General features: G+C 32.2%; 2 protein-coding genes across 5 annotated transcripts in view; both read right to left on the bottom strand.

Annotated features, from left to right (window-relative positions):
• Positions 1-4,746: 4,746 nt before the first annotated feature.
• LOC106870381 (RNA-binding protein PNO1) lies at positions 4,747-5,856 on the bottom strand. The gene has a single exon (XM_014916421.3). It carries the CDS (start codon positions 5,688-5,690, stop codon positions 4,962-4,964), a length of 729 nt encoding a protein of 242 aa, XP_014771907.1. The 5' UTR covers positions 5,691-5,856; the 3' UTR covers positions 4,747-4,961.
• Positions 5,857-18,525: 12,669 nt separating this feature from the next.
• The window catches only part of LOC106870388 (uncharacterized), a 49,709-nt gene continuing 44,071 nt past the window's right edge, over positions 18,526-24,163 (bottom strand). The window contains exons 20-21 of one of the 4 annotated variants that reach the window (XM_089347444.1): positions 20,690-20,753; positions 18,526-18,659 (exon numbers count right to left, since the gene is read on the bottom strand). In XM_089347444.1, coding sequence (XP_089203570.1) covers positions 20,717-20,753 — 37 coding nt within the window. In that variant the 3' untranslated portion in view covers positions 18,526-18,659; positions 20,690-20,716. Of the gene's footprint in view, positions 18,660-18,704; positions 23,979-24,163 lie in introns of those variants that run through there. The other 3 variants (XM_089347441.1, XM_089347442.1, XM_089347443.1) reach the window with 3 other exon arrangements.

The raw sequence follows: 24,163 nt of genomic DNA, 5'->3' as shown, positions 1-24,163 counted from the left end.
GATGTTTGGTCTCATGACTGTCACGAACTGATTAGATTTTGGAATCGATTTTTGTATTACCTATGAAAGGCTACATAGAAATTGAGACAAAACAAACACAAACTCGGTGAACTAAAAATTACAAAAAAAGAGATAGAATCAGCAGAAAAAATACAACGAATGATAATATGAAAAAATGAAAATGAGGCGTAATGCCCACTAGTTTACGTATATACATTTTTCCTTTTTTTTTTTCTCAAAATTTACATTGGATTTTTCCATATATTTTTCTTAAAATTAAATGTCCGATGTTATTTCTATTCTTTTCAACTCTTCATATTCGATCACAGGAGGTGGAATCTCACGCAACCGACATAGTAGTTCTTAAATTCCTCTGTTATGACCTTGAGTACTATAAAGAGTAGTAGAGAATTGAGAACCAAGCCCTGGTGAACTCATATGAACACAAAAATTGTAGCTAACTCTTGCTTAATTGAAAGCATCTCTGTATATGGCTTGTTTTTGTTTTCTTTTTCCTCTCATATTGCCGTTCTCCAAAATCTTTTTTCTACATGACAAAAATAAAACGAATTTATTAAGCTGCTAAAAATATAAAACCAGTGTTCATTATGTTGGTTTGTGTACGTCCCCACAAGAGACCAACAGAATAAGCACCAAACTTTAAAAAAATTACTGGAGTCAATTCATTCAACTAAAACCCCTGCACGGAGGTATCCCAGCAAAGCTGGTGGAATTCTGACTTAATCACCCCATAGAACTCATTTTATTTTTCTGGAATTTTCAGAAAATTTTTGTGAAATTGTGTTCTACACACAGGAATTCATACAAAAATTTTCTGAAAATTGCAAAATATAAAAAAGTTATTGGGGACTACAGGTGGTGATTAAACCAGAGTTCCGCTAAGTTTTTTTTTTTTTTTGCTTAAATCCCAGCAATGGACCAACCTTGGACACATTATTCCATTCGATGTGTTTATGAAGAGAAAGCTATTTCTTTGCATAATCATATGAATTACCATGTGTAGAACACAGGAGTGGTTGTGTGGTAGGTAGGTAGCTAGCTTACCAACCACATGGTTCCGGGTTCATCCCCACTGCGTGGCACCTTGGGCAAGTGTCTTCTACTATAGCCCCGGGCCAACCAAAGCCTTGTGAGTGGATTTGGTAGACGGAAACTGAAAGAAGCCTGTCGTATATATGTATATATATATATATATATATATATATATGTATGTGCGTGTATATGTTTGTCCCTCCAACATCGCTTGACAACCGATGGTGGTGTGTTTGTCCCCCGTAACTTAGCGGTTCGGCAAAAGAGACTGATAGAATAAGTACTAGGCTTCTAAAAAGAATAAGTCCTGGGGTCGATTTGCTCGACTAAAGGCGGTGCTCCAGCATGGCCGCAGTCAAATGACTGAAACAAGTAAAAGAGTAGACATTTTCTGAAAATTCCAAAAGATAAAAGAATTTATGAAGAGTATTATGGGGTGCTTAAACCAGAATTCCACCAAAGGTGGACAGGGCCCATGACTGTTCAGGACCTCTGAAACAGATGAGAGGAAGTTATCTTCTGAATAGGCAGGACGTCAGGTGTTCATAGAATTAAGAGACCACTCAAGGAATATAGATGTAGAAAATATTTGTTGATGCAGCAAAGGTCTCTGCTTTTGTACCATCAGTGTGACTGAAAAGTAAAATCCATCATTAACACAACCACTAATATAAATTAGTTTATCATCATCATCATTTAGCATCTGTTTCCATGCTGGCATGGGTTAAGCAATCTGATCAGAGCTGGTAAGCAGCACCAGGCTTCAGTCTGTTATGGCTTGGTTTTCATGGCTGGATGCCCTTCCTAACACCAACTACCTCACAGTGTACTGGGTGGCCAACACTAGCCATGACATTTATTTCACTTAGCTTGATGTCTTCTCAAGCACAGCAAATTGCCAAAAGGTCTGTCACTTATCTTTGTGAGACTCAACATCCAAAAATCATATTTCACCACCTCATCCCACATCTTGGGTCTATCTTTTCCACAGGTTCCTTCCAGTTAGCAATCAGCACTTCTTTACAGAGTTATCCTCCTCCATATACGTTAGATAATCTCTTTTCTGAGACAGTTCTATATGATCTGAAATACTTTTAAGGAATTCTGAGGTGACAAGAATCCAAATTGGGGTGTGTGTGTGTGTGTGTGTAATTGTCTCCATGGAATCAGTTCCATATGGATCAACAAACGAGTTTAGTGCAATGTGATCCCAGCACTTATTTTTGTCTGGTACTTATCCTATCAGTCTCTTCAGATAAAGCACTAAGTTATGGGAATGTAAACAAACCAACACTGGTTGTCAAGTCATGGTGGAGGACAGACATATACATATGCAATGGGCTTCTTCCAGTTTCCATCTCCCATGTCCACTAACAAGGCTTTGGTTGACTCAAGGCACCACACTGAGACTGAACTTGAAACAATATTAGTTGGGAAGCAAACTTCTTACCCATACAGCCATGCCTGCTCTATGTAACACAGCTACACCTGGGGTCTCAGCCCAATGACTGAAACAAGACAAAAGGGCTGACTTCTGATTTAAGCACCCCATATAACACTTCAATTTTTTAATTTTTGGAATTTTCATAAAAGTCTTACAAATTTGTGTTCTACACACAGGAATTTTTTTTTTTTTCATCTTTTTAATCCTCACCCCATTTCAATCCTAAAATTTCAACTCTCTTCAAAATTTTGTTTTGGTCAATATAAAGATCCTCGCCCGGGAACAAAAAGAGAAATTAACCAGCCTGGGGGGGGGGGGTTAATAAGTGCGTGGAAAACGTATATGAAAACAAAAAATGTGCGCTGACGACCCTGGGAGTGGGGAGGGGACTTTCAGAAAATTTACAAGATCTGATTTTTCAGTCATAATTTGGGGTAAAATGGATATATATTGATTTTTTTTGTACGGAATCCCATGTTTTTGGTTATGGAGGATCCGATTCTGAAAAAATTTTCAAAATTTCATTATGTTATTGCAGTTTTGTGATATTTGGCTGTTATTTCTAGCATGTGGATAGCTTGCTTAAAGACCTGAGGGTATATATTCTCTCTTTTACTCTTGTTTCAGTCATTTGACTGCGGCCATGCTGGAGCACCGCCTTTAGTCGAGCAAATCGACCCCAGGACTTATTCTTTCTAAGCCTAGTACTTATTCTATCGGTCCTTTTTGCCGAACCGCAAAGTTACAGGGACGTAAACACACCACCGTCGGTTGTCAAGCGATGTTGGTGGAACAAACACACACACATATATATACGACAGGCTTCTTTCAGTTTCTGTCTACCAAATCCACTCACAAGGCTTTGGTCGGCCCGAGGCTATAGTAGAAGACACTTGCCCAAGGTGCCACGCAGTGAGACTGAACCCGGAACCATGTGGTTGGTAAGCAAGCTACTTACCACACAGCCACTCCTGTATTTTTTATTTTTCTTGTTGAAAAATTACAAACAAATTTTTTTCAGAATCGTAATCTTCGCATTTTTTCTACGTATTTCGCCAAAAGACATAAATTTCCGGAAAAAGTGAAAAACGAAGGGAAGGAGGAAGGGTTAGAATTTAAAAAAAACTTTTTCCAGAATCGGATCCTCCATAACCAAAAACGTGGGGATTCCGTAAAATATATATTGACCGTTAATGGGTTGTACGTCTGTTCTTGTGTGGGTGCGTGCTTGTTCTTTGATGCGACATATCTACATTCCACACACATAAATACATAAAAACAGAAGCAGCACACACACACAGAGTTGAAATTTTAGGATTTATTGGGAGGGAGTTTTAAAAAAAAAACTTGCACAATCGTATGAATTAAAAAGGCGAAGACGGACTATATGTAATCTGAACCTTCCCCCCCCACCTTATTTATTAATTTTTTTTTTTACGGAATCCCACGTTTTAGGCTATGGAGATTCCGATTCTGAAAAAAAATTATTTGAAAAATTTCAATTCTCCCACCACCACCAAGCAGGCTATTTACATGCTAGAAATAACAGCCAAATAACAGCCCGGAGATTATTCACACACTTCGATTATACATTTTGATGAGGTACAAATTGTCATCCCCCACCACTTTTTTCGCATCAAATTCCGATACATAATTGTAATCTACGACATGAAACGCTTTTTGAAAATGGTATTTAAAAATATCCAATTTTTTGCCCAGAGCTCTGCAGAGTCATTACATAATTCACAATACACCGGTTGAAAAAGACTGACACCGTTACGACACCGGGGAGGCTTTCTGCGGTGGGTCAAACTGCTGGAAATAACAGCTAAATCTCCATAAATGTTAATGTAAACCTGTATGCAGTCTTAACAAAAATGGGAAAATTTCGACTAGATTAGCTCTGCATATCAACAATTGGGATTCATTCCAACAGGACATTTAGGTTGCTTAGAAGTATTAGAAAACTAAGAGATGATGATGAAGCAAAAACTTCGAAATGTTAAAACCTAGTAAACGCAATTATTGTTTTCGTTTCAGTATTTCATGTACATCGCTTTCTTTTTCTTTCTTTCTACCTTTTTTGTCTTTTTCAAACAATCCCTATTTTTTGTTAGAAATTAGGCCGCAATTCTCACAATTTATATTTTAGTAACGTAACCTTACTTTCATTTATGTGGACACATATGTGGATACAAGTATCTTATTTGAACCGATTAAATTTTTGAATATTGAACAAAAGATTAAAATGACTTTGCAAAATTTAATGAAGCACTTTTAAATAAATAACTTGACAAAAATAATTTTAATTTTTACTGTTCTTTCATTTGTACACATCTGAATTGAATGTTCCAATCATTTATTGATAATTCATACAAGAATTTATCAATAAATTCCGGTAAAGTCTTGGGCATGGGATCTAAAATGATTCCATTTAAATCGTACTTGACTGTTTCAGTCCCCATCAGAAACTTTCAGATGTTCGTGAAGCTATAGTGCGTAACTTACCGTATATTTTTGAAGGTGGACTACCCAAAATCAAATTACAAATAGCTCTTCGTGCAGTTTTGATATTCTGAAAAGAACCTAACAAATGAATTTTTGTATCAGCTAAAACAATCCTTGTTTTGGTAACATTCTCGATGGTAAATTTAGTTTTGCCGTTCCGGCCAGCCAGTCGACCAACAGCACGTCCTAAATGATCTCCTTTTAAAGGTTTCACGTCAGTAACATCGAACGATTCCAAATAAAGTTCTTCCAGACGAAGTAAAGCTAAAGAATCATCAATGTCAAAACCGAGAGTAAACGCACGTACGAAATCCGCTCCTCTCTGTAGTGCTCCTATTTCTGTGGTGCTTTTACAAGTACGCAGTTCTACATTTCTCGTCTTTACATTGAATCGTATTTGTAATTTCAGCTGTTCAACTACAGGAGTGTAAATTTTCAACCAATTTTCCTTAAGAGGTGTATATCTATGTGGTGGAACTGGGATTTTACGCCTTTCTGATTTACCAGTTGCCGAAGCTGCTGATATTGGAGGATACTGTGGTTTCTTTGGCGGTGATATATCTACTGATTCATCGTTAGTGGTGCAATCTTTCATTTCAACATCGCTGTCTAGAGGTTTTTTCCGTTTTCTTGAGTTCACATCAACAGAGTCAACCTCAACATTAGCTTCCACGGGTTTTTCCATGTTTTTAAATCAATTCAAATTGACAAATATATATATATATCCACGTGTCTGTAAAAAAATAAGTGATATTAAATGAATCTGTAATAACACCACGTGCACATCATCAAAGTATTCTCATGAACTTCCGGAATACAAGCATTTCCTAAGGGAGATAACTCAACTGACTAAATGTATTAGCCTACTGCAAGAAGAGTTAGTTTCTCATCTCCCCATACGAATTCATATAAAAATAGAACATCTAATTTTACTTCACAAATTTAAGTTTTAGACTGTAAGAGTTCATGAAATAGTTACTTTAAAATGCTACAACTTTACATAGTTGTTAAGAATTTCGTGGAGGAATTCAATGATTAGGTAGAAAATATGTTTTTTTTTTTCAACTGTCCTCTGGATTTCGTTTTAATTTAGTGTTTTAGATTCTCTGAAGCAAAAATTTATTACAGAGTTGTACTTGCTTGTTAAGTACCTTGAAATGAGATTGTGTTGGTGCTTCATATATATTTAAAAGACAGACATATTTTCATATTCATATTTGTGATAATAACAGTGGGGTACCACCTTGAAGGTACACACACATCGATATATATACATAAAGATAGATTAACAGACAGATAGATAGATTGACAACTTGTTCCATATATATAAGCCTGGTACTTATTCCCTCAATATATAGGTCTAAAGAAAAAAGTGCTGGGGTCAATTCATTCCACCAAAGATTCTTCAAGATTGTGCCCCAGCATGGTCGCAGTCTAATGACTGAAACAAGTAAAAGGTAATATATATGTATGGAATTACTCTGAGTTTCCTGTCCATAAAGGATTCAACTTTATGGTATATCATCAGACCCCAAAACCTGTTGGCCTAAGACCTCTTCAAAATATGGAGGAGGAAAGGCCTCATTACGAATATAAATATGGGGAATATCTCTTTGCCATTGGCTATCGACTATCGACTTCTAGCTGTGCAGCCATCTTGCGGATTCCAAAACACTAGCAGGAATCTCCTAAAATGCAAACATGGTCCAAAAATTTCTGTTCTGGAGTTAAGGATGCTCCCTGGCTTGAGCAAGTCTTTTAGGATTCTCGTGGTTGATGTAGGGGCCTAGGTTTTCAAGGATTTTCCATGAGATCAAGTGTGGGATTCCGCCGTCTCTTAGTTGCCAGACATGACTGGTTAGCAATGTTACATATCTCTTTTCCAGGACCCTGAAGGAGGATTATGGTTGGAAATGCGTCGCTTGAGAGAATTCCCAGTACATCCAATGTATTTCCAAAAGCACATAATATTGGCACTGCACCTATTACTGTTGCATCTGTTGTTGCTGCCATCGCCGATGATACTGTTGTTGTTGTTGTTGTTGTTGATGCTGGAGCTGGGGCTGCTGGTGTTGATATCGCTGGAGATGGTGGTGGCATTGGTAATGTGTTACCAGTGGTGCACCTGTTGTTGTTACTGTTGCTGTCATTATTGCTGCTGATGTCGTCAATATTGCTGTTGTTGGAGATGGTGCAGGTAGTTGGAGATGGTGCAGGTAGTTGGTAATGCAATTGTCAAGACTTAATCAGCACGATTGCCTCCATCAGATTGAAGATCACCATAGAGACCAACCTAACAACAGCGGACTTCTTAGACGTCATGCTCGACTTGGGCTCCAGACCCTACTGCAAACCAAATGAGAGGCTAACGTGCATCAATACAGCCTCTTCTCATCCACCCATCATGTTCAAGAACCTGTTAAAGGATGTTAGTAAGAGGATTTTGAGCCTTTCCTCAAACCAAGAGGCCCTCGACGCAGTGGCCCTGTACTATAATGAGGTCCTAGTTGCCATCGGGTTTAGGGACCGCATCTCCTATATTCTGAAACCCAACAGCCACAGAAGGAAGCACCACAGAAATACAATTTGGTTTGCACCCCCTTCACCCTTAACACAATAATACCCACAGGTAGACTATTCCTTAAATTAATAGACAAGCACTTCATTAGGTCCCATTTTCAGCAGGTACAACGTTACTGTCTCATCTGTGACCCCAATATTAAGAGCATCCTAGTCAGCACCCCTAAGCCACGGGGAGAGGTAGGTTGTTCATGCAGTAACTGCAACAGTTGCCCAGTAGGAGGCCGTTGCGAAACCAAAGGGGTCATCTATCAAGCCAAAGTACTAGCGAACCCTGCCAATACCACCGGCAGAAGTAATAGCAGCCATAGAGACGAGAACAGAGCCAACAACACCGCCACAGTGGACACATTAACAACGTCAACAATAGCAGCACCAACGACTACATTGACACCCTCGGCACCATAACTAACATCAACAACAGTAACATTGCCATCAACACCAGTAGCAGACCTGACAGTGTCCACACTAGCAAACTTGACAGCCCCTATAGTAGCAGCAGAAACAGGTCCAGTGCCATCACCAGCCATAATGGCAACAACAACGGCTGCAGCCCTAGCAGAAGCACCAGCATAAACACAGCCATGTGGTCAGAAGCAAACTATTTACCATACAGCCACACCTGCACCTGTATGTGTGTGAAGCCTGATGGTGTTTATCTGCATTACTACCACCATATCAGCTCATTTTGGATTTCTCTTATAGCCACTCTTGACGCCATGGATGAAGAATTCGGATTCTAAGTTAAAATTCATCTGAGCACTACTACATGTTTTCCGTACTGAGCATGTCTAGCTCTCACCTATTGCCTGTGTGTGTGTGTGTGTGTATATATATATATATATATATATATATATATATATATGTATAATAGGACTCTCCAAGCTACAGACTTATCACACGGGACAATATCCATATTCATCAAATTACTAGATAAACCAGTGAAAAAAAAAAAAATAAGGATTTGCTCTGTTCTGTATTTACAACAACCTCACAAAAAGAAGACTTAGAGTACTGTGCATAATTGATCAAACAATATGTATTTTACTTTCAGAATACTTGGCATTGCCTAAGTAACTGTAAATAGCCCAGAATTGTTCTTAAAGAAGGAATATTCAGTTTCATAGAACACCACTAAATTTCTCTTGAAAAGTAATCTTCCATGTAGAAATTAAAATGGCTTTGTACTACATTTATAGATAGTCCCATATTTAATGCACTCAATATGTATAGTATATTTCATAATTATGCAAATGACATATACATAATTCACGCTTATTAAATAAGAACATAGGAGTGAAAGTGAACACATTTTTTTAAACTCTGAGCATAATTATTTTGCTTGTTATTCTTCATATTCTTTAAATCTCAAAATGAGAGGAAATCAGAATATCAAGCAGTAAACTAATGCTGTAAATAAAATAACCCCTAAAAGATATGGAAACCAAGGTGTTCAGGTGAAATTTACATGTGCAAATATTAGAACTGGCCCAGATCAATAAAGAAATGACATTGTTCCATGAAGCATAATTGGTATATATAATTTGAATTATTTTAATATACACTACCGGAGCTGAAATTACCGCAGCTGCTGGTATCAGACTTGCCCTCTGGTCGATCCTCGTTAATGGATCACTGGCAGGGTCTAAGGATATCATTTGACCCCTAATGTTACACAAATCCTCATTTCACCCCTAAGGTCACACAAATCCAGAGCTTTCTCATTGTGCATTCATCCCCAACATCTCTTGATCTGCCTACTTACTGAATTCTTGGCAATGTTGTAAGCAGGCACAAGAGCTTGAAAACTGAATGTTACTGTATGTCTCTCACAAAGAAGTATGGCAGTGCTACTTGAAACAACTGCAAGCTATGTTGATAGACTTGGGCAAGCAATAAATTAATCAAGAATGTCTTCTCAATACCACAAAGCAAGTAAATTCTAGCTTCTTGTTACCAAAGCCTGTCGAAAATAGTAAGAGACTAGGCTCTGGTCAAATGTAGGACTCAAAATTTCTGTTGATAAATTAACTTTGATGCAGTTAATTTGAAGGAAGGCATATTTTTCAAGTTCTTGGCCATTTAATGGCCAATGAGAGCTGCATTATAGATTTCATCTATGTAAACTATTTCCATACTAGAGTGCATCACTTGGGCTGGATTCTTCAAACACTTGCAAGGTCACAATACTTAGACCAAAATTGCAGCTGATTGGATTGGTTCACAGCATTTTAACAGCATAGCAAAAAGATTCTAGATTGTTTGAGATAGACATTTGAGACAGTGTTGCATCCTATTGGGGAACATTCTTTAATCCAAGTCAAAAAGCATGCCTCTCATGCAAGTGGTGAAACCATGCCAAAGCCAACACTGGAGCATCATGCAGATGATGGACCCATCAGATCCTGTCAAACAATTTTACCTGTGTTGGCATGGAACAAGAGCATTAAATGATCAATTTGAATTAATTCTATAAATTAAAATATTAATCAAGTATAAACTAAACCACACTTATATGAACTTCAAAGAAAAACAAACCATTTCCATGACTCAATAATTTTATTAAATTTATAACAAGGCATATAAATTGCTGTAATTAATTTCTGCTTAAGCCCCATCATACAAAATACCAGTATACAATTGGTGCAAATATTACAAGACATCTTAAGTGTACAAACTTATGCTTGCAATTCCAAAAATTTATCCACTTTACTCTGAAAATACTTTTACATTAATTAATTATTGAAATATATTGATATCAAATAAATTCCTTGCCTCAGCTTACAAGTTACTATCACAATTTTTCCATTTATTTCATCCATTTAAAAGTACCTTTAAATAGCCAGATTTGGCAATATTTTCAAAATTCAAAAATGATAGTCAACAAAAATAGGTAAAATGTCAATATTTGTATAGAATGCTGACTTGAACAAAATGAATGTGTGGCTACTCAGAGTTTGCTAAGAGTCAATTGCCTCTTAATTGCATTGCTAAGTTTAAATTTGTCATGCTGTTTTGTTTGTGGAGTTTATTTCATTATATTGAAAAAATTGTTTTAATATCCACCCAGTTTTAAGTATCAAAAACAATTCTTATGAATATCAGTTAAGTTTGGGGAAATGCATTTGTCAAATGAACAATACTTAACTTGGTTGGGTCATGAGTTAGTGGAAGTCATATACTTTGGGCAAGACAATTCGATAGTACTTGCTTAAATTACTGGTGCTCTCTTGTCAAGAAATTATCAAGTTAATAAAACCACTTTCAAGAGAGTTTTATTTTGTTCACTTTTCACTACAAGGTTACTACTTAATCTTGACAGAATTCGTTGAAAAATTCAAATTTACAAACACTTTCAGTAAATTATATGGCAGTCAATTCAAATATATTGAGTTATTGAAATAAAACATTCAAATTATTTAAATGTTTGATGAGAAAGAACAAACCACAGCTTTGTAGAATGTGACTAAATCACAGCAGAAACAATGCCAAGTCAGAAATTTATATAAATTTCAGACAAATTAATGTCTTGTATGCAAATAAATAATTTATTCAAAGTTAATATAGTAATAAGAGTCATAGATAGAGGAGTTGGCATGATGCTGGCTTACCAATAGAAAGATCAACATCTTTTGTTTAGTCACTAGTGCTGTGCATCTGAAAAGGTCAGTAGACTCTGGGCCAATTCAGTTGTCCTTTCATAGTGGGTGGTGAGAATAGTTCACTATTGTTAGCAACAAGGGTACTTTATAATTGGCTAGTGTTTTGTTAGCTTGCAATGATCTCAAATTTCCTCATGGGACTGGCAAAGGCAGTAGGAATCCTTTCTCCCCTGGAAGATGAATATCCCTACTAAAGTCAACAGGTTTAACCTGCCATGGATCAATATCACTGGTTAGGAATATTCAAACAATGATGTATTGCACACTTTCATGTTAAAAATAAGGTAATATGTGACATGTTGATCTATTTAATAAGTATTTGAAATTTCAGATATTGCAAACTCTAAAATTAAAAATGGAAGTTAGAAATCAAGGTATCCTAAGTAATATTTAGTAGGATGACCTTGATTATTTTACATGTGTTTATATGCCTCTTCATAATTCTGAATATTTTATGAAATTAACTGAATAAATTCGATGTGTAAATACCAAAGAATACATGGAGAAATATATCTGTCCTTAAAAAGGGATAAAATTTAAGTAAAAACGAGTATGAGTGTAAATTTGTTGGGTTCAGGAGTTGCATTTGACCAAGTAGTTTATGTCCTGTCACTGTGGTCATAGCAAAAATATCGTATTCTCACCACTAAATAGGTTGATACAGCTCACTACTTTAAGCAGTGAAAGAACTACATAAACATTTCAATAATTGCTGCGTTTAAATCATGAGTATGTTGGGAGGTATGGGTTTTGTTAGACTCACTAGCTCTTGTCACATTGCAACTCATACTTATGGATACTTAACCAGATGAAATATCAATCAAGTAGAAAAGATTAAGGTAACAGTATGAAAAATTTGTTAAATATTAATAATGATATTGAATATTTATATATCTCTGTAATATGAAACCTTTAAAGAAGCATCACATCTGTTAATTTACAAAATATGAAGCAAATTTTTATGAAAAATAATTTTGTAATAAAAATACACATTAATACTTCCTTTTGGATTAGCTAAAATACAATAAAAACCACTAGATCTGACAAGATTAGAACCACATGACAATGTCTTGCTAGAACAAGATCAATAAAAGTTGGATTACACAAGGGGGGGGGGGGGAACTCAACTTTTATCTTCCCAATACCAAACCACCTCTTGTTAAGTATTTATGCATAAATTAAAACCTCCAATTATAACTTTATGTAAGAACCTTTTGTTGTTTTTGAAACACCAAGTTAAAATGACAAAATTATTTCACTAAAGTCCTCCAAATTGTTGATTATATTCAAAATGAAGCACCATCAGTGTATTTCAATTAAATCATGAAAAAGGGTTAAAACATGGATTTGTTGTAAACTTGCAATAAAATTTCATTAAGAGAGATACGGAGTGAATTTTTAAACCAACTACCAATCAATTTACCCTTTTTCATTGCTCTTCTAAACACAGGAAATCTATACACTTAGAATGTCTAGCTTCTAAATATTCTGTAAGCCGAATATCAATTTTAGTTTTATATAAAGATTCCTTTCAAACATCTATGGTGTTATGTTTATTTTATTACATTTAATTTCACATAAACCATACTTGTTCAGTGTTCATCTGAAAGATAAACATTGTACGAAATTAAACAATAGCCATATTTGATATGTAGACTCATAAGTGAAACCTCTGTAAAGGTCCAATAATATTTAGAATTTTGTAATCAGGTCAAAGAAACACTTTATATGACAGATGCTTGAACAAAACCAAGGGGTGAAAACAATAAATACACAATCTAGACAATTTAAAAAGATCATTATATATCAGGTTATAATTTCAGCAGCAAATTGTTGACTAGATTAAATACTGACCACTCATCTCACCACCTTTTAGCTTTCAATTTGAAGTTGCTTGTAGAACTGAAGTATAAACATAATTGATGGCCACCTATTAATGTCGAAAAATCCTTCTTATATTATATGTATATATTTTTATAACTCATACAAAATTGTTACATTTTTGGGGAATTCATCAGGAATGTAGCAGTACTAGTCCTGTAAGAGTCACTAAATTAATATACCATCTAATTAATGTATTAAGTACCTGACTTTGTGGTTCTTTCCATTTTAAATGAAATCTCCAACTAGTTATATACATATGCAGGCATGCACGCACACACAGAAGACATAGCAAAATAAGGAGCACTTCTTTTGACAGGTAATCTCAAACCCCAAAATAAATCCTTGAAGAAATAACTTTATAAAAATACAATCCAAATCATTGACTAAATAGAAACCATCAACAGTGTTTTGGCCATACAAATAATATACAATGGAACTGTATTTGCAGAAAGAAGTAGATTTACTTTATCTGCTCCAATTCACAAAAGATTATCTAATGTAAATACTTGTCATTTGCTGAAAGGTAGAAATTCAACAATGCAAAGTATATTTTCAGAATATTTACTCATTGACATTAAAATGGTTTTAATATTTGTGAAAAGATTTGAAGGAAACAAAGTGTAAAAATAACTGAGATAATTAAGAAAATTTTTAGGAACAATACTTAATTAGAAAAGGATTTCAATACCATTTATCTTTCTTTTTTTTTTTTTTCAGAGATAAGAATTTTATATATTTCGATGATCTTATTTGAATTATTCATGTTAAGCTGCCAAAAATAAAAGCATGCATAAATGGAAAATGAGTTTTGGTGGATGGCTGAGCTTGAAAATCAACAAGTATAATAGTTCTGAGAAATGGATAATCATATGAAATGAGACTGAGAAAGTGGAAATTTATTATTGCGTTGAAATCAATGAATCAAAGCTTTATACAATGAAATATTGAATTCAAAGTTTTAAGGCATTAATATTTGATATAGTTTAGAGATTGTAATAGTGAGTTTTTTTGTTTTTTTTAAATCATGATTGTTCTAACTTTCAAGTATTGAATAATAACACTTATTTCTAACAGGTTTTATACATAAACTATTACTTACATTGAATATAGAACCCAAGTGGAAAAAAAAGAACAAAAAAAAATAATCTTAGTCAAATCAAGTCTTCTTCACAAAGTGTTGCTTGGAATCATAAATGATCTCAATTCCAGCATGAACTATTTAGGAATGAACAACTCCAAAAAATTCTATCCTAAAATTCACTGAAAGGTGTTAATAAAGCAGTGTATATCCTTGAAGCAAAGGATGATTATAGAATTTTAGTTTAAAGACAAAAATCAAAATCTCATTTCTTCCAACTAATAGCATTTACCACATTGAAGGACAAGAGGCATTCTGCTAAATATTCAACAACTAAGTTTCTGATCCAAACATCATTGCTATTAAATGGAGCCAAACTTTTAAATTTATAAAGGTCCAAGTCCAAAATATGAACAATGTATGGACAGAGAATTAAAAAGTGACAGCAGAATAAGGTTCATTATGTAGATGAAGATAATCATGAAATAGGGAAAGAGGAGAGGGATTCATGAAAAGGGTAAATACAAATATGTAGATCTATGAGAAAATGAAAACTAATTTATGTTATGAATAATAAAATTCCCAGCAGCAGCACTAGAAATTTAGTTATTGTGATTTATGCAGGGACAAACTGGATAGACAATATGTATATTTTCTATAGAGAGCAAATTGAGAGGCTTTTTTTAATAGTTAATTCAAACATGAAAAGAATGTAATCTTCTACTTGGAAGAAGTTAAAGAGCCATTGAAAATCATAAAATAAGAAACAATAACTAAAATTATTTCTTCTTTGTTTTATTTATTCAAAATTTTACATTTGAAATAATGGCTCATGCCGGCAAGACGACCACATCCGATCATGCATTTATAAATAGCAGTCTTCAATAACAGCCTAACCAGCTACTTCAGATCCAGAGGATAGAATCAGAGGAATGTAACGATCCAGATGATTCATACTAGAATCAATGTTATATGCTGCCATTGAAGATATGCAGAAAAGAAAAGAGTATCTTATAAAATCTATGAGGAATTGATACAAGTTCTTCAACCTGCCAAACTATGGTAGTTTAAGACTAATGATTTCTACAAGCACAGCTAATTTCTTTATTCTCATAATTTTGAAGTGTGAACAACTATGCATATATATTTATTTTAGCAAGATTCCACAACAGTTTTTCCAAAGTCAACATCACTTAAAAAGAGTTCCCAACTATCTTTTGTAATATGACTATACCAGTTGTAATTATTATAACTCTTCCAGAATTATATTTAAAATTTTGTGCCACAAATTATAAAACACACACATCCTAATCAATCAACAATGTGTTACAGAGTAGACAGGCTTTGAGTAAACATGACAACTAAGTTTGCTTTTTACCTTTAATTCAAGTTGAAGAAAAATAAAGCAAAAGACAACTTTTTGTGTAATTAATATAAAAATATGAAGATTTTACATATTTTTCACAACAAAAATCAGTTTTTATTTTTGTGACAAGAAAAAAATTTCAGAACATAATTTCAAAATAGCATTTCCCTAAGAAATAAAATTACATAACCAACAGTAATACTTTGAGGAGACAAAGCACTGATTAGAATTTTTGTGGACATTTAAAAAAAATTTTTCACATCCATTTCCCTTTTGCAACAATAAAAATAAATCAACTACTATATGCCTTTTATATTAATGATGAAATAATAGTTTCAAATTAAATGAGACTGGACATTTATTTTTTATACTAAGGCATTTTCAAGGTAAAACAAATGGGATTTAGTGTATGAATAAACCAACCAATAAAGCTGCTCTATTAAATGAAATGTTAAAGCTAACAAAATTATAACCAATTCTAAATTTCACTAAAAACAACTGTTGAGACCCACAAGATATCTTAAACTATGACAGGACATAAAATTTATAGGAATTTTATAAAATCAGCATTTATAACTTAATCCAATTATTCATAAAGCAATTTTTCAATATAAGTTTTCTCCAGAAGCTTAAAATTTAAAATACTAAGGGTCACACAATTATCTATAGCACCAATCAACTAAAATTTGACCAAAAAAAAAAAAAAAAAAAAAAAAAAAACCATCTATTTTGCCACTTACAAATATCACACAGTTACAACAAAAAGAAACAGAATGAGGAGTTAACATAATTGTCAAACTACTTTCCAATGACCTGTACAAAACAGCAAACAAAGTATTCAAACATTTCATTTTTTGGAAAGTGAGAAGGATGTTAAAAAATCTTATGATATACTGTCTATGTTTTAAAATGAATTTTTTTTTGCTTAACTGTGAAAATTGAAGCAAAAATCTCCATTTGGGCTTAACATATGTCACCCCATAGGCAATTGTATATTTAACAAAAACTTTTTTTTTTGCATAAAAATATTAAGGTGATGATAGCAATGAATTTTATTAAGGGATTATCATTTAAGGTTTTAATAATGAAAGGAACAATAATATTAAATTTATCACATGTAAATGTGGGCATTAAAAAAAATAGCTGGAATCCCCATTTGAAATAAATGTTGGGGGTGGGAAAAAAATTAAAATTACAGTAACATTTTAAATCTAAAATTTCCAAACCAATTCATTGTCTGAAACCCTAATTTTATACAGGCAAAATGGAAAGAAGAAATATTTTCATGTTGTTACTCCAAATTTATCAATGAAGTGGGGAAAAAAAGGAAATTATAAACAAAATAAAATTAAATTTACTCTTCTTTCAATCATTCAAAATCAAAGTTTTACTCGAGATAATATATATATATATTCTGTTTAGTTAAGTAATAAAATAAAAATATTACATTTGATAAAATTTTAAAAATACAGTAGTATCTTACAATCTTCATTTCAAACATTTTATAAAGCAATAGAGTTTATATATTTTGGAAATATACAAATTGCAAGTAATTTTCTTTTAGAAAAAAACAAAAAAAAAAAAACATATATATATATATATATATTTTACAACCATTTCATACTATGTTTGAGCTCTCCCTTTCCTGGTCACATCTGATATATAACTTTATATTTATCGCTTTAAAGTAATTCTAATGATTTACAATACATTTTTATTTGATAAATTCATTCATAAAGTTTCAATTTTCAAGAATTAAAGAATTTGTGAATCAAATATTTTGTTAAGAGAATGAGATAATTTGGAGTAGTTCATAAGCAAAGGTAAATTATATATATTATGTATTTTTTCACCATTTGAAACCAAGGTAAAACTGGTTTATTAATAATAATAGTATCAGTGATTATCTGTAATCAAATGATTCTGCAGTTTAATTTTTTCAGAATTTCATGGAAGTTAAAAATGTACTCCAAGGTTGTATTGAAAATTCATGAAACGTAAGGGTTTGATCTTTTAAATAAACTATAAACGAGATTTTTTATATATATATATATATATATATATATATATATTACACATACATACACACATGGTGAGACAGTTTTTCCATGAAAGCGGTTAAGTGCTCAATATGCACTCACAAAGTGTTTAGTGTCTGTGCATTATATAGTGCTTACAGCTATTTCTATTTCATGGTTTCTTGTTAGTACCAATAAAAGCTTTTGCTTCAATAATTATGAATGTCCAATGAAAATCATCAAAATTACTAGATAGTAGTATAAAATCGAAGTACAGAAGTAGCTACAAGCACTATACAAGATTAATTACTCAAACAAAAATAAAATACGTGAGTAAAATAAAAGGACAGTCCCTTATAGAAAATCCATTTTAACTGAGTTTCATAGGAATTAATCAAGATAATTTACACTGGTCAACAATGAAGTATTTGAAGTAAATAATGATTCACCAGGGGCATGCTGAGTACAAATATTAAAAGGAGGTACAACTCAACATTTAAATGACTTGTTTCACAGAACCATAAATGAATGTGTGTGTATGTTAAACTAAACCTAACTAGTACTCAAGGATATCAAAATAAAAGTAGTGAGGTCAGCTTCATTTATGGGTATGATGTGAAGAATGAGTGAATATGGAAGGCCAGTCAGTCCATGGTGGTAATAAATTCCAGACTTTCAGTAGATACTTATCCAGAATGACAACATTTTATAAAAGTTTCAGATCATACTGAGGGTAACATCTAAAAGAATTAATATTTCATTTCTATTAAATAGCCATTGACAAGCCAAATTTATGATGGAATTAATGAGGTTTTATTACATCTGAAGAGTATCCATCCATTGGCATATAGTCAATCCATCTTTAGACCAAAGTTTATACAATTTTCATACTTAGTAGTCCTTCAATAACACACAATTCAGCACAATCATATGACCCCATACTTACAGTGAAAGAACCTTTAGATCTTATTTTTTTCAAATCCAGACAGAATCTTTGCTAAACAGTGGATATTTCCCAGCAAACAATTTCATTATCATCCATATATCCTTAGTGAATTCTACAGATCTGATGGAGAAAGATTTAGATATAAAGGAATAAAAATCAACAATATCAAATTGGATAAATCTAGAGTAATTTTTACTAATACTAAACCAACTAATAACAGTTGGTATTGTTCCAATTTTTAAGGTTGACGGCTTTCCTAATAGTACTATTAAGATTTTGTTCCCCGATTTAAAGAAGTTAACTATATTTGGGGTTAGAAGCAAAATTGTCTTTGTGGTCCTTAATGAGATATACAACTCTCATTTAATAAAACATTGGAATCGATTAGATAATCGATAGAATTAGATAATTCTTAGTAAGTTGTAATTTTTGCATCATGTTTATATTATTCAAATATGCACACTAGTTGTCTTATAGTATTGTTAATATTATTTAGATGATGAAAAGTACTATTTCTTATTTCATAGAGGATTTTACTTTTAACAGCATATATTTTTTTCCTTTAGACTTCTTAAATGTCAGAAATCATGTATAAAAAGTTGAATTCAGAAGGTTTTAGGTTTGATGATTACTTAATTAAACACTAAGCTGAATAGTTATAATGTACTTTCAATAAAGGACCATACCATATGTAAGTATATGTATTTTTAATTTACAAGTATGAATTTTAGAAAATGTAACTGGAGAAAAAAAACACTGTTCAGAATAGGAATATCAGAAGTTGACATCCACAAGGATGTAAAGTGATATTTTAAGACAAAAAGAAAAATTAAGTAAACATTACAGTGTGTATTTTAGCATATCTTATATATATGCTAAAAAAGCAAGATCACACATTTTACTGCATCAACTTAATCATGCAAAAAAAAAAAAAAAAAAAAAAAAAAATGTTAGCATTTAAACAGGCTTGTTTACATATATTCATGTATATTGTATGCACACACAATTTCATGCCCCTCATCATACAAGTTGTTTGAGAGTATTGTTTTTATTAGTATCTCCAAACATTAAATACGAGTGCAGGAATAGGGAGGTGAAGAATATTTATAGAGAGAAAAATGGATGGCTTATTACAATTCAGAAACCATTTCAAAATTTTATTTTCTGCTGTAAGATTGTATGCCTCAATGTCTAGGATAAAATGTTTCTTGCCCTATAGAAATATTAAGTAAACTGTAAGATGTTGACAGAAATCTTAAGCTCTTAGAAAATTAGAAAAAACTAATTTCTACACTTTCAGTTTAGAAATTGATATCATACCCATAAATCAGTTTAGAAATTGATATTGATTCATTTTTTGTAACTCAAGGAAAAATTTGACATCAATCAAATATCTGCCATAAACTATTTTTTATACTTTTTTATGAGTAGATCAATAAATAAGTATAATTAAAATGGCGTTTTAGATGGTTAAAAAAAAAAATGGAATTAACACTGCTCTTTCCACCAAATAAAATATTTTGCCCAATTTTCTTGAACTCATTCCCTCTACATGTTTTCTTGTCCAATTATCTGTCAGAATGCACAGTGAACATACAGTATATTAACCTTATTGTTATCTCCCTGTCTACAAAGGCCTGAGAAGGTCAGAGACATTTGCTGCTCCACTGTAGCCTGAATGACATTTTAAAAAATATAATTGTTTTAATTTCTTTCACTTAAAGTTAATAAAATAAGAGGAATATTTACTTGAGCATTCAATTTTTATTTTTAAATATATATATGTACAGACTTTCAAACTCCTCAATCTCTAGTCTTTTTTTTTTTTCTTTTTCAAGAATATATCTAGTGTTGCCATCACCAAGAATTGAACTGGGGAGGGGAACATTAATATCTTAATCTGCTAGGCTAAAGACCAATATGGTTTACCAGTTAAGTGTAAAGAGGAATAATTTATATATTCCTAAATTTTTACTGATACATGAAACTATGGTCTAGAGTCTAGCGGAAGCAAGTTAAAGACTTGAGATTAAGCAGTTGAAAGATTGTATGTAAAATATCAAATGCAAATGAAAATAGTCCTAATTTCTTTTACTACAGTTTAAGAATAGTTCAAATATTGTTTAACAGTAAGCTTTTTGTCTTCATACCTTAATATAGGCCAACATTTTAATCTTCTATATACATATTTGTCTTGTTGTTTTTTCCTTTACCCTGCAATGTATATTGGTGGTTAATGAAATATTTAATACAACTTTGGAAGCTTGCTTTAAAACTTTAGAAGTAAAATGATGGAACTGCATTTAAAAATTTTTTGTCATGCAGCAGATTCACTTTTTAACAAACAAAATTTAACACAACCCAGATATTTTATGAAATGAATATATAATTATGTAAGGCAATTTGTCACTGTTTTTAGCAAATATTCATTCATTTGGGTAGAAGTGGTCAGTTTCACAATATTCCTAATTAACATTGGATTCTTAAAAATGTAACCCAAGATTAAGGGAAGGAAAACGGATATTAACAAGAGCATATGCAAAGCATAATTGATTTAGACTGAGAATCTCCTGTTTAGATACAAATCCCTTTATATAAAATGTAAAGGTTCAGGGTCAAATAAACCTCAAAACATTTACTGCTAGAAGAATTGAAAATGAAGTTACCTCCCAGCTGGACTACAGCTCAGTGAAGCATTAAACACGATGTTATAAAGTATCTCGATTAAATACTCAAACATTTGCACCAACTCAACATTCTCATACTCACACAAACTATTTTGTGAGCAAATATATACTCGCACAAAATGCTGGGTTTCAACTCCCAACATTAATTATTGATGCTAGAAAAACTGATTAAGATCAATAGCAAGATATGCTTATTAAGGTGCATGTCTCATTAATAATTGTTTTGCTTTAATTGATGAGATATCTCAGAACTTTTGTTAATCCAACAAAACTATTCAACAAAAGAAATAACATTTGAAATCAACAGCTGAATGCCTAAAAGCATTTGAAATATAATTTTGTAAATCAGTAAGATTAAAATTGAATAATCCAACCCTATTATACTTTGGTACTTTCAATTCTTGAAGAATGAAGGGTGAAATCAACACCAACAGTAGTTGGGCTCAAACGTCACACATGAAATTATGTGTATCATATCATCTAGGTTTTTTTTTTCTTTTTAGCACATACTCCACCTCCCTAAAAATAATTTCATAAGCAAGCATAAAGTTTCACAATTGTAATAAATGATATATGGGAATCTGTAAGAAGTGAGCCAAAATAGGAATAGAAATGCAGTCATACCAGCAACCCATTTCTGAAACAGTTTTATTGAAACTTCATGTAATCAGCTGTTACTTAAGTTGTATATAAAGATTTTTTTTTTAATTAAGCACAAAGCCTCAACAATGTAACAAGAGGATGGAATTAGGGAGCTGAAGCTTTGATTCCAAAAGACATTAAATATGAGAGGCTGAATGAAAACTGAAAAATCAGGTCATTGGTAGTTTGAAAATGTCTCACTTCATACACCCACTCAACAAAAATTTATCTTTTTACTCTTTGTATTGTATTAGCAAAGAGCTCTTGAAAGAAAAAAAAGAAAAAAGTCTGCTTAAACCAAATTGAGAAAATAAGGTTCATGAAAATACATGAGAAATGACAAAAAATTTCATCAGTTTCTGAACCTTATTTTAACTTAATATTTTTTTAAATATTTCATTAAAAAAAATTTGACTTGTTCAACACACATCTTGTATGTAGAAATATATTATCACTCCATTTCATAAACATTTGTAATGTTTATATATGTGAATCTAAAGTATATATTTTGTTGGTAATCTTTAATTCTCAGAGATTTAAAAAAAAAGAAAAAAGAAAAAAAAAATGGTACCTTGGTTTATTCTATCAATGTTATAAAATAACTTATGATTATAGCTTTGGCACAAAGCCACAAATTCAGGAAATGGAGAGTGGTTGGTTGAATCTATCCCAGTTTTAGACAAGTATTTTAACAACACTGAAACATGGATGAATGGCTAAGTCAATATTAACAGGATTTTAACTCAATGTAAATGGATATAAACAAAATAATACCCTATAATTATCTATCACCTCATGAATAGTTTAAGATATTTTCCTACGACTCAGCCCTGTTATTGTGTACAGTGATAAGATCATTATTGCTATATAAACATTAATGACTATAAAGAATACATTTCACTTGTAAACAACAACTGTGTTTATATATCGGCCTGATATTAAAAGGACCAGAGAAATAAAAGGAGCTTCATCTACTTCAATACAAAATGCAATTGTAAATGTTACAACTGGACAGTGTAAACAAAGATCTAAACTAAAGGTAAATTTATAACAAACAAAGCCATACTAAATAGAGCTTAATAATTGGAATTTTCTCATCAGAAGTGACCCCCGCCAAGATACAAAAAGATATTGGGAGAAGAAAACTGGGTAAAAAAAAAAACGTTTTTTGTAAAAAGTAAGGAAAGAAAGTCTAAGGTTAGAAAAAGATTTTTTTTTCTTCTAAGACTGAAGAAATCTACAGTACTGAAACTTCATAAATGCATTTAAGAGTCATCAAGTTAAGCAATGCAAAAGTTTTTAAAAATCAAAATTTTTTTATAAAGTTTCATAGGTAGAATAAACTTGCTACAGAACTTAAGAAAACTATAAAACCTTAAATGTAATAATTCATCTTCAACACAGCAGAATGTTGCTCTAGTATGGAATAAATAAATAAAAAGGAAACCCTGAGAAACATTTAAGAAACTGCATGCACACAGAAACACACATGCATACGTATACATACACACTCAGGAAAATAAAGTTATGAATTCCCTTTATCTTTAAATGAGATATTTCTAAAGACTGATCACTTTTATTTATACGCATATACATCTGAAAATTAAATCACTTAAGTTTCTCCTCAAACTATTACAAATTCTCTAAAATATTTTCACAGTAAATAATTTTTAACTAAAAACGGGGGAAAAAAAAAAAAAAAAAAAAATCTTATATAGTGATCCCCCCCCCCCCCCCGCCCACAAAAACTTCAGAGTAAAGAATTCCTTCCAACAAGATATTCTTGGCTATCGATCCTCAGATGCCTTTGCTCAGGGCTGTTGCCATCGATTTACAGCAATAGCATTAAAGTTGGAAGGACGGAACATTTTGAGAGATATTAAGTAACATTCATGGTTGCTTTCAGTTGACTAATTCAAAACTAAATGATTAATACTTTTGTTTATGAATCCCCAATAGAATCATGGCATCTTTAAACAGCTATGGCTAATCCTCTAAATACACTGGTTTTTTTATTGAGCTGAAGTTGGAATTCTGAAAAAAGGGTTTAGCAATGGATGACATTTCCATAGAGTTCAATGTGTCAACAAAAGTTTGAGCAAATTGGGACCTGAAACAAAGACAAAAAGGTTCATATTTAATATAATTAGTATTTAAATAATTCAATATAAACACAATGCAATTTTCATAAGATCAATTAGTATGACTTCAAAATTATGGAAATAAATGAAACTATATTCTAATTTGTTCAACAACCAACTTACCTTCAATAGAATTTGTATGAATTCAATCAGT

This window comes from Octopus bimaculoides, chromosome 2 (genome assembly GCF_046866305.1).
Source record: "Octopus bimaculoides isolate indiv1 chromosome 2, ASM4686630v1, whole genome shotgun sequence".
NCBI lineage: Eukaryota > Metazoa > Mollusca > Cephalopoda > Octopoda > Octopodidae > Octopus > Octopus bimaculoides.
This window is presented reverse-complemented; position numbering and strand designations above follow the sequence as displayed.